This window comes from Macaca thibetana, chromosome 10 (assembly GCF_024542745.1).
Source record: "Macaca thibetana thibetana isolate TM-01 chromosome 10, ASM2454274v1, whole genome shotgun sequence".
Lineage (NCBI taxonomy): Eukaryota > Metazoa > Chordata > Mammalia > Primates > Cercopithecidae > Macaca > Macaca thibetana.
In genome coordinates, this window is record NC_065587.1 from 88,875,342 (window position 1) to 88,887,612 (window position 12,271).

At 41.5% G+C, this 12,271-nt stretch overlaps 1 protein-coding gene across 1 annotated transcript in view; it reads left to right on the plus strand.

Moving 5' to 3' along the window:
- CFAP61 (cilia and flagella associated protein 61) overlaps positions 1–12,271 on the plus strand; it is a 291,671-nt gene that overhangs the window by 129,069 nt on the left and 150,331 nt on the right. The window contains exons 16-17 of the mRNA XM_050805793.1: positions 3,282–3,488; positions 6,460–6,594. Coding sequence (XP_050661750.1) covers positions 3,282–3,488; positions 6,460–6,594 — 342 coding nt within the window. The remainder of the gene's footprint in view (positions 1–3,281; positions 3,489–6,459; positions 6,595–12,271) is intronic.

Genomic DNA, 12,271 nt, shown 5'->3' on the forward strand with positions numbered 1-12,271 from the left:
GCATAATCGTGGCTGTAGGTTTCTGATACATATCCCTTAACAAGTAAGGGAAATTTTCTTCTCTATCTTATTAAAAGTTTTTATTATGGATGAGTGTTGAATTTTATCAAATGTGTTTTTGACATCGAGATGTTCACATGGCTTTATTTCTTTAATATATTGCACACTTTTCTCTTTCTTAGATTTATTCCTCTTTTTGATCCCATATTTCTTGGAGTTAGTTATTCTTTTAGAGACGGTGTTGGGTAGTAAGGTCCCTGCATCCACACAAATATGAGAAATTTTCATTGGTCCTCCTACTTGTATACTCATTTGGCTGTGTGTAGAATTCTCATTCAAATTATTATTATTATTATTATGGAAATAGAGTCTTGCTCTGTCCCCCAGGCTGGAGTGCAGTGATGTGATCTCGGCTCACTGCAGCCTCTGCCTCCCGGGTTCAAGCAATTCTCTTGCCTCAGCCTCCTGAGTAGCTGGAATTACAGGTGTGCACCACCACACACGGCTAATTTTTTGTATTTTTTGTAGAGATGGGGTTTCACCATGTTGGCCAGTCTGGTCTTGAACTCTTGACCTCAGGTGATCTGCCCCCGCTCAAGCTCCCAAAATGCTGGGATTACAGGCATCAGCCATCTGCGCCAGCCTCATTCTAATTATTTCTCATCAGATTGTTGTCTTCCAGTATCTAATGTCATTGATAAAATATAATCTGATACCAACCTGATTCTTGATCTTTTATGAATAAATGTGTGTTTGTTTGCTTTCTTTCTCGAGAATTAAATTTTCTTTTTGTCTCTGGAATTCTGAAATTTTGCCAAGAAGTATCTTATGTCTCTGTTGGCAATCTTTCTTCTATGATTTCATTAATTATTTCTTCTCCATTTTCTCCATTCTCCTTTTCTTAAATTCTTTTTTAGATGGATATTAGATCTTTTGAATTGATTCTTCAATGTCTCTAAACATATATATGTTACATTTTACTCATCATTTTAGATTTCCTCAATTTTGTCTTCCAAATCTCTAATTCTTCAGCTGTGTTTATTCTATTACCCAAGTACTCTATTGGAATCTTTATTTCAGAGTTCATCTATTTAACTTCCAAGTCTCTTGTTCTCTCATTGTTCCTTTTTGGTACCAGCTTGTTTATTACATGCAAGATCCTTTTTGATCTCTCTGAGTACACTCTGTAGAACTTTTTTTAATTCTCTGCTATTTCCTGAATAATTTGTCTTCTCTGTAGTAAGTTGTATGTTTCTCTATGCTGGTCTTTTTTTATTTGTCAGTTTTCCTCAAAAGTCTGTCCTTGTCATGAGTGAAAGAATAAATGATCAGTTTGAGTGGCTGGCATGGGTATCCTTGACAGTTGTGCTTGTATGTTTCTCCATGGCGTCTCCCCTGTCACTGGTAGTGCCACCATCCCTCTGTCTGATTGGGAGGGTGTGGCAGTGTCTGGCTTCCCCTTGTGTGCTTGAATGGAGTACCAGCCGACAGGCAGGGACTCCAGGTGACCCAAGGTAAGAAGGTTTCACCTAGTGGTAGGGTTTCCTTCCAATGTAAAACTGCCTAACGTTTTTGTCCTCCATTATGCTCTCATTACACCAAAAATAATTTTTGTTGTTATTTTAAGGGATTTGGGATGGGAAGAAAATTAGATGCACATGGCCCATCTGCTGTTTTGGGCTAATAACCTCTGTTGGCTTTTTGTTTTTCAATGATTTCTCAGTCCTATACTTATCACTCATTTTATTTTATAATGAGGGATGCCTCCTTGGTAATTAAAGAACAGTCTTATAGTATAAAGGCCATTACAGGGTCAATGCAGATTGAAAGGTTGCCAGAACTGCCCTAGGGTACCGCCACTGGCCCGGTTACCCTGAGCTCTGTTTCCTCTGTGCTTTGTGACAAAAGCTGGAAAGGCAGGGGACCTCGGGAAGCTTGGCCACAGATGCCACAGTTTTCATGGATTTGCTGGTGCCAGCCTTGCTGATCACAGAACACATCAGGGGCCTTGCATTCTCCAATTTCTGTTCTTGAAAGTAGGCTTTTAAAATAATTTTACTGTGGAAAACAAGGAGAAATATAAGTTGGTGTTTTGCAACCTGCATATGATTTGATTTTTCCTGCGTTTTGGGTGCATTTACTGCTGCTGTCATCAGAGAGTCACACCCACCTTGGAGTGTTCCCCTCCCGCCATGCTCCTGACAGTGTGCACTGCTGGGAGGTGACACAGGACAGGCTGGCCCAGGGCACAGTTAGCATGAAGGAGACCTGGGATCCCAGTGCAATGTGGGCACAGTGGGGGAACCAGAACCAGACCTATGGAAACAAGAGCAGTGTGCCTGATATTTCCTTTACATGGGAAGACACTCATCAATTCTTTAAATTACCTTCCACTGTAAAAATATTACACATCAAGGGGGATAGAAGGTTTAAGAAGTGCACAGGGATAAGGCCCAATTATGCAGTTTTATTGTAGGCCAGCCAGCCATACATGTAATCAAAGTGTATGACTTGGGGCCAGGCATGGTGACTCGCACCTGTAATTTTAGCACTTTGGGAGGCCAAGGCGGGCAGATCACTTGAGGTCCGGAGTTTAAGACCTGCCTGGCCAAACATGGTGAAACTCCATCTCTACTAAAACTAAAAAAAAAATTAGCCAGGCATGATGGTGGGCGCCTGAAATCCCAGCTGGTTGGGAGGCTGAGATGGGAGGATCTCTTGAACCCAGGAGGCAAAGGTTGCAGTGAGCGAAGATCACGCCGGGGCATTCCAGCGTGGGTGACAGAGTGAGACTCTGTCTCAAATGAAGAAAAGCAAAACAAAACAAAGTGTGTGACTTGGGGGTGACACATTTCCACACTAACACATCAGAGAACACTAGTGGCTCTGTCTGCCTGACTCCCTAATTTCCCATGGGCTCGGTCTCTTGCGCTGACTGGCTTGTGCTCACTTTGCCTGAGTGGTATGGAGCTGCCGTCCTGCCACTTGGCCAACGGCAGAGACTCGGGGCTCTCTGAGTTGATAGCAGCCATGGGTGTGGAAGGAGCACATTACAAGCTCTGCTGCCATCCCCCAAAGACAATCCATCAGAACAACTAGCTCTCAGGAAATGTAATTTCTAATTTAAAAAATTTACCGTGAAGATGAGGTGGCAAATATGGAAGAGAAAAACACATTTCTTACTGTCATACCTAAAGTAATTTTTAAAAGATATTTATCACAAAATGCATGCCATTTGTTTAAAATGCTTGTAGAAACCATCCCTTCTGTCTCTTCTGTAGGACATTGAGTACATCCGGTCACATTACAACATTGAAGATTTCATCTACTTCAGTCACCACCAGCGCGAAGAACACGGGCACATGCATCACTTTGCCCTCAACCCCATTTTCCGGCACTACACCAAGTTCTTTCTGAAGGAGATCCTGCGTTTAGGCTTTAAATCCTGTCTCTACTACCCTGTTTACCCAAAATCCAGAGAAGGCAAGGTGAGAGAATGGTGCGATTCCCTTTCCCAGCAGGTCAGTGTTCACAGTGTTGTTGGTGTTGTGTGCCACATTTTATTCATTCCTCTCATGATGGGTTTTGATGATAACATGGGTCTGAATTTCCAATGGCCATATTTAGTTTTGCCTTTTTCATAGACTACAGTGACATTCTGTAGGCTTCGAATTTCTGACACAATCACAACTAATATCATTGGTAGTAAAATATGTTGGCTTTTCTATATTGACAAAACAGAGACTGAAAACCATGCAAAAATGCTCTAAGAGACGTGAAAATCTAATAATTTTTTATGATGCACGAGTGCAGCACCAACATGATCCTATTCATTCCTTCAAGCAAAGAACATTTCAGTGATGATTCCATAGAATAAATTAATTCTATTTTAGAAGACTGGCGTGCTATCCCAGCATTCCAAACAAGCACTGTACACACCCCCAGTAGGTGATGGAGAGAAAGTGTGGAGATACCTGATGCCGATGTAACCCCGTGTAACACTTGCCATACTTGCATGGAGTAATACTGTGGTAATAGACACGAATCTGATGTGTATACATGGTGTGTATGTGCATGCACAGATCACACACCCTCCATCTTACTTGCATACGTCCCATCCCACTTTAGTGTTCCTCACAGCACTCACCACCAACTGAAGTTATCTATTTTACCATGAACACAGCCATGCTTTTATCTGTCTTGTTCAAAGCTATATCCCCATTGCCTGGAAGAGTCACAAACACAAACACACACACACAGACACCCCACACACTCTCATGCATTCATGCACATATACCACACTCTCACACACTCATGCATTCACACATATACTCACCCCCCCTACACACACACTCACACACTCATATAAGGTGTCTGGTTGTTCCATAGGCAAGGGCGTTTTCAAGCTAGATTCCCAAGGGTTTTTTCCTGCAAATTGGTCTCTCAGTCACTGACAACATTGGTCCTCAACTTGATGTAGACTTGGGGTGAAGGGATTCAACCACTACAGCAGGTAGAAGTTGCCCCATAAGATTCCACTCATGAACTCAAACTTTCCCATGTTCTGCCTAGAGTCTTTGACATTGTCTCATTTCTTCTTATCAGCAAAAGGGAGCTAAGAGATCTTAAAATGCCTTATTATTAACATGTCTATTTATTAAACAATCTGAAGTGTGTTAGTACATACACATAACAATAATCTCGCCAGTGTATTTTATTTAACAAAAACCTTTTGGAGAAGTTCGGAAAACCTTTTGGAGAAGTCCAGAGGGAATGGGGAAGAAAGAAGAAAAACAGAAAAGGTTTTGAGTGAGATGTAGACTCTGCCCTAGCTTCTTTTTTTTTTTTGCTATCAAAATGCAGCACCTTGGCAATGAAATGGCCCAGCTTTGAGCTCACTGAGATGGGAAGGTAACAGTTCTGCTGGAAAATCCTGGTCCTGCACAGTTTTCTTTTACTTTGCACTTGGCCAAATGCCAATTTTGTGACCTTCAGGATGTGATATTACTTTCTTGTTTTTATTCATGAAGTTGCCTGGATGTGCTGGGTTAGAGAAAGTCCATTTGCATCCATAATAAAAATAATACCTTGGACGTTTCATTAAATGTTTATACATTTACCTCAATAGTATGAAATTAGGAATATGTTCCACACTGTTGTATATAGCCTCTAAAAACATGCTTGGAAACAGATTTCTTCTCAGTCTGCACTTCCAGTTGATTTCACATATTCATTTAAAACAAGTGTATGAAGCAGTTCCAAATAATTTGAGTAAGAATTCCCAAATTCTGCTATAAATCCCCAGTTGACTACAGTAAAGTTGAGCTTTTTGGCTCACATTATGGGGATGGTTTTCTCTCTGTCTCTCTGGTCAAGGCATGTATTAAGAGCTCTTTCAGGCATAAAAACAGGGTGCTGGCTAGGGTTCTGTTTTTCAGTTTGCGAAGTCAGGGTGTGAAGTTCAGTGGTGAAGGATATTAGAAAACCATTTTAGAAGCTCTTAGAAATGCCAGGGGTTATTTTTAGAACTGCAAAAAGTCATATGTAAACCACCTATTTATTAAAATGCATCTACAGTTGTTTTTCTTTCTTTGCTTTCTAGCTTAAATTCAATAAATGTATCATTAAAAGTTTTGATTTTACAGTCTGACTCTTCAGATTTAAATGGTTACAATGTCTTTAGTTCATGTCACCAAAACCCTAAGATTTTATAAATGTGACAGAAATAAAGATCACCGTGTTTGGTTTTCTCTGCTAAGTTTTTAAAACTGGATAAAATCAGTACATAAAGCATTCCCCTAAGACATGGTTTATCATAGTTCATTTCAGTAAGTATAAATCCAACTCATAATTTAGTATTAGTCTAGATGTAAATAATATGATCTACTTCTCCCACACCCACCCTCACTTCTCAGTTTTCTTTTTGTGCCAAAACAGTTTTTGTTGTTGTTATTGTTTAACAGAGGTCCAGTTGAAGTCACTGTGAGTGACTTTTACAAACAGGAGAATTTTCACATCCCTGCTAAGTTACCCCTTGGATGACATTTTTATCTATGTGTCTTCTTAAAGCAGCTTGTGCCAAACATACAAAGGTTAACAGGATGCAGATAACACAGCTTAATGGGGTCAGATCAAGCTGATGCATGATCACTATGGAGAAGAATATCCTCCCGGGGAAAATACTTGTACTGAAAAATCCCATAAACCAAACCACTTGTTTATCTGTCATTCCCACAGAGATAGTAATGTAATTACTCTCGTAATTATCTTCATTAGTGTCAGGCATTATCTACAATTCATTCCACTGCTCGAAGAGTATGTTTGTTTATTTGCTGATTTTTTTTTTTCTTCTCTGACTTGGCCGAGTTAAGAGTTTTATATTTGTAAAGCTGTACGCAGACATCTGTGCTGAGCCTCTCTGACATTCTCTCCCCTAAAATATAGATTGCTGTCTTTCAGTTCCAGAACCCCTACGCCCACTCCCTGACATCTGCCCTTCATTACTTGGTTCCCGTGCGACCACGACGACAGATTGTCTATCCTCTGGAAAAGCTTGGCATAAACGCTCCATCAAAGGCGGTCTCCAAGGATCCGGTGGGTAGCAGGGCGGCAGGCAGGGCGGCGCGGTGCCAGCTCCCGTGGGCCTGGCAGATGGGGTGGCAGTGCTGTCTTCACAGGAGCAGGCTGCTTCTTAATTACAGAGAACCTGGTGCTCATACCCTTACAGGCGGAGCCCTGCGAAGGCTCCCCTGCAGGCCTTTCCCTCAAGTCGTTATTTCCTGGCAAGCCTAAAGCAGTAGCCACAGGACCCTGCAGGGTCATCCCATGGGGATGCCTCTCAGGCTGCTGTGTCCCAGGACAAAAGACCTAGAGTCATCCTCCAGCATATTTTCATTTTCTTTCCCTGTCCTCAAAAGCAGATTCCCCCTTTCAGTGATGTTTTGCTTTCAAGGCATTAAGTGGTCATTCGCTGTTAGGACGAAGCTGACAGAGAAAACAGAGCTGGCTGCATTTGAGATGTTTGGGCCCCGGGTCTAAGCTGGTTTCTTTAACTCCCTCCCCCAGGGGCATCAAGATGATTAACAGAAGCATATTAGCTGCCCTGGGGCAGCAGGAGTTTTTGACTTTAAAATGAATGGCCAGGGGCCACTTTTATTGTGAGAACAGGAAAAAGGGTTGAAATCAAACCTAGATATTCTTTTAAATGCAAATGTACCTGTATACATACACACAGTTTTTTTCAATAACCTAATTGGAAAACATAATTTTCTCATGTTGACTGATATGGACTTGTAGTGTTTGTATACTCTTCTACTTAAGTAAAAAACAAAACAAACAAACAAAAAAATCCCTCAGTGGGCTAACATTTGTCCTTTGTAAGAGAGAAAAAGGGAAAGTGTGAGTTTAAACTCTGCAAACACTTACCCAAGGCGCTGCCCCTCAGAGCTGGAGATGATGCTGAAATAAACACCTTGCAACAGGCTCGGCACTGCGGGAAGGACATCGCCCCGCCCGGCACCTGTCTTACTGGCGGGTGCACTGAGAGATGGGGAGGGCACCTCCATCAGACCAACTCAGAGGCAGCTTTGTGTCTTACATTCATCTTTGTATTTGTAAAATAACAAAAATTTATATCATTGTAAATTTATATGTGAGTACAGACTGATCATATAAAGCAGGACTTCTCAATCTACATGTCGTTTTTTTTTTTAAATTAATATGCAATTAGTCATAGACTGATAGTTTTGTAAAAAGTGAATTCCTGGGAAAACAAGATTAAAAAAGCAAAGACAGACAAAATTCTTTTATTGTTAGATTTAACAGACATAGCATTACTCTGTTGGTTTGCTATAAAAGTTTCTGAATGCTTCTCTCGGTGTCTCTTACTCATATCTTCATAGACAAATAATAGTTTGCACATGGGCACCTGTTCCAGACCACAGATTGAGTGGCACTGGAACTCCCATGCACTCAGCACCCAGCTGCAATGATTTGCAACTCTTTGCTAATTTTGGATCATCTGTGCCCCCACCACTTCCCCTTTCTTCTATATCATTTTGAAGCAAACTCCAGATTCATATCATTTTATCTGAAGGTCACAGGCATATTCTTAAGTAGCAGGGTTCACAGCACTGGAGATGAGATGTGCCTAGCCCACCTGGAAGACCTTTAGGATGGGCCACCATGTGGTCTGTCTGCATGTGAAGATCCTGGGAACAGACTGCTTTGGAAAGAGAGCCAACACCCAGAAGTTTGGTGCAAAGACAGTGACTTGGGGTCAGAGACAGTGGCTACATGCTGTCTCCAGCACTGAAATACAGTTTCCACAGAGGCAAACTGATCTCTGGAGAAAGCGCTGGGCATAGAAGTACATGGATGTGCTCGGCGTACAACTTTGCAGCTTCCGCATCAGATCAGGGTCAGGATGAGAGATGCTGACCTTCTGCAGTCATTGCTGAGACTTATACTTCAGTGGCAGCCCACAGCTCCTGTGCCTTCAGCCAGTCCTCTGGCAGCATGGGTGGCCTGGCTGGAGCTGGAGGGAGGAGTCCAGAGTTGCTGCATGGATATCAGGAAGCATCGTTTTTATGAATATGAAGTGCAGTTCCACACCTGCCCCCTCCCTCCCACCCTATTGTGAGAATTTTCAGTTAAGTGATTTTGAGGTGAGCTGGAGCTCTAGGTGGGGAGAAAGTCAGAGATAACATTTTGTTTCATTTAAAATTATCTCATTACTACTTCCCAGGTTGGTATGATCCGAAACCATTGCTTACATTGAGTAACCTTTTCCATGGTCATCTCAGTAAGCTGTGCCCCTCACCCCTGAGCCCTGGTGTATTTCAGCACAAAGCAGAGATGGATTGTTCAAACCCAGGGTCCAGGAAGGCAGCCACTTAGCAGACGGGTGGGAGAATTCTAACACAGATGCCTGTTACCTGCTGCTGGTGCTATTGTGCTTATTTCTCAGGTGAATTCTGACTGTTTAAGAAGCACTTTTGTTGCTACTCGTTGTATTCAAGCTTCAGAAAATTGTAATGGAGATTTAGATTTAGTAAACAAGATTCAGTAAAAAATTTTAGACATATTAAAAGTTTAATCACAGGATTATCGAGACCATAATCCACATGGAATGGGCCTCGGTATTAAAAAGTTAAAATGCGGCCGGGCGCAGTGGCTCAAGCCTGTAATCCCAGCACTTTGGGAGGCCGAGACGGGTGAATCACGAGGTCAGGAGATTGAGACCATCCTGGCTAACACAGTGAAACCCCGTCTCTACTAAAAAATACAAAAAAAACTAGCCGGGCGAGGTGGCAGGCATCTGTAGTCCCAGCTACTCGGGAAGCTGAGGCAGGAGAATGGCGTGAACCTGGGAGGCGGAGCTTGCAGTGAGCTGAGATCCGGCCACTGCACTCCAGCCTGGGCGGCAGAGCGAGACTCCATCTCAAAAAAAAAAAAAAAAAAGTTAAAATGCTAAATTATATTATTAATTTTTCTCTTTTTAACATTTTAGACAGTTTTAATGTTTTAGAGTGATTATCTGAGACAAGTTGAGCCAAGTAGAGTATTTTTAGGAAGAATCTCTGTATATCCCTCAAGACATTGTTTTCTTAGTAGAGTGATAGCATTGCAGTAGCCAACTGTGCAAGGTTGAGCAACTCTCATTACCAAATGAATGAATTTTCCCTTTAGGTTTGACATCTCCTACCCTCCCTTCCCCTCCCAGTGCATCGAGCTTTATATGAGACCCTCAGCTCCCTCACCATGTCCATATCACTTCTCTTGCGGGCCACTCGTCTTTCATACCTTTTATCCTATTTTAAGCATCTTAGAGTGACCATCCAGTCCCTAGTTTTCACCTAGGAAGCCAATCTTCAAGGGAACAGATCACTCCAGGCATGAGTAATGGGATAGAAAGCATTTCATCTTGGTAGGTTGTCAATTTGAATCTGGCACAAGGCAGCAGTGATTGAAATTCATCACTGCATGGCAGGGAAATATGCCCTCGCTCCCACCTCAAGGCCCTCCTAATTCCTGCCTGGTTTGGACGATCAGTGTCCCTGCCACAACACCTTCCCCGTCGTTTCTATTAATTGACAGCCCACTCCACAGCAGGTAATAAAAAAGAGCCTAGAAAACATAAATGATTTTCATCACACATTTCAGAACAAGGTCTCAAAGATTCGTAATAATATCTCCACAGTCAACCAGTGTGAATGCATGGGTAAGAGAGAGGGCTTTCTCCTGACCAAGACCATAACTGACATCATAGACCTGGAAGATTCTTTTCTTAGCTTGAATGAGCCATCTTGGCCCGTGCTTTTACGTTATGAGAGTTATTCTCATGAAAGTTTTTTATTAGATGACTCATCAGGGCCTACCTGCGTAAGTATTATTAATTTTTACAAAATTATTTTATTTCTTTAATTTTAATTTTTGTTGGTACACAGTAGGTATCGATGTTTATAGCATACACGAGATTTTGATACAGGCATGCAATGAGTAATAATCACATCATATAAAATGGGGTATCCATCCATTCCCTCAAGTATTTATCCTGAATGAGTATTACGATCAGGAAAACACTCAAAATTGGGCTGAATTAATTTAGCAGTTATATTGATTAAAGACGGCCGAACAAGCTGCCCTATACTTATTTTCAGAGTGGGTCTACATACAAGCCTGTTTTCTTTCCTTTTTGCCTTTTACAGGGATTCAGATATGACTGTGTCACCATGCATACCTGCAAGGAGCTTCCAGTCTAGTTTCGGTATTAACTGGGGGTGGAAGAGGGCTTGTACTGGCCTTCCAGGTGACAAGAGCCCAAACTCAGGAGAAATAGCCACACTGGGCTCAGACCTGTTTCTGCAGAATTCCTGGAGAGGAAATGTGTTTGAAAAAAAGGCACCTCTTCCTTTCCAGGAGTGGGAGTTTAAATAAGTGTTATTTGTCATATTACACTCCAGAAAACCTGCTTTGAACTTAAATAGCCCCTGCCATTGCCTCAATATCAGTAGATGCTCCCCATCATCCACTTCAGTCACTTCAGCTCTTCATCTTGGTTTATCGTGTTCATAGAATTATAGCGTGAACTCACCTCTCTCTCACATATTTTCAGAACTAAATCAACCCTTCATCCTTCCTGAGGAATCATACTTTCAGAGTGATCTTGGTTTTCTTTTTTTTTTTTTTTTTCTGGTTGCTTATTAACGATGGTCTGATTAAATCTCGACTAATGAATTCTTTGGAGGCCTCCATTTGGATTCTGTGCATTCATTTCTCCACATTTTCCCTTTGTCCTTCTACAAAGAAAAATGACGGTTTATGGAAGCCCTCCCCCTCAGAGCTAAGTGATGGCCCTGCTTTTTCCTGGTATGTGATCTCTCAGGAAGATGTCACTCACTGGCATTCAGTTACCCTTTGAATTGCCCCTTTTCATCTGGCTGTTCTTCCCAGTCCAGCTATAATTACCATCTGATGGACTGTTACTGGATACTGTTTCACTTGTGCATCTGCTGCCCTAGGAAATTGCATTATTCTCCCAGCACCTGCTAGATTTTCCCCAGCTTTATTGTTTCCCAGCCCCTTCCTTAAACGTGGTAACTTTCACCGCCAGTGGTTAGACTTCCCTTGGTTATATTTGTGGTCGGTGTATTTTTAGCTCTTGGGCCATCACTTTGGTAGAGGTTTCTAAAAATGCAGACCCGTATTTTTTCAGCATCATATATGCTCTAATCATTATTAATGTGACCATGGGAGAAATATTTTCTTGAAATGAAATTAACCCACTTTAAATCATCGCCATGAGTCCAGTTTGCTTCTTCAAGCCACTTCCCAGCCAGTTCCTATGTGTTTACAATATCTATGGGAAGTGTACTTTCTTCTATGTATAGTGAACTCTTTTCTCTGAGATTTTTAGAATCATTTACGTAAGTTCCTTTGTGGGCTTTTTTCTTTCTACAATACAAGTTCTATGGTCATTTCTTTCCAATTCTCTGAACATTATCTAGTTTAATATAATATGTTATATATTATATAAGCGTATATTATATAAATAGTATATAAATACACACCAGAAGGACTTATAAACCAGTGTTTATTCTCCTTACTGTCCTAATTTTTCCCTCTTAGAAAAGTTACAAGGTACTAAAAACAACTACTATTGCATTACTGTTACTTCTTGAGCTGTTGCTTAAAGGCTTCCCATGGAGTTTCTCATCTCGTCCTCTCATCAGCGCATGTAAATAGTTACTGCGATTACCATCCTCAGTGT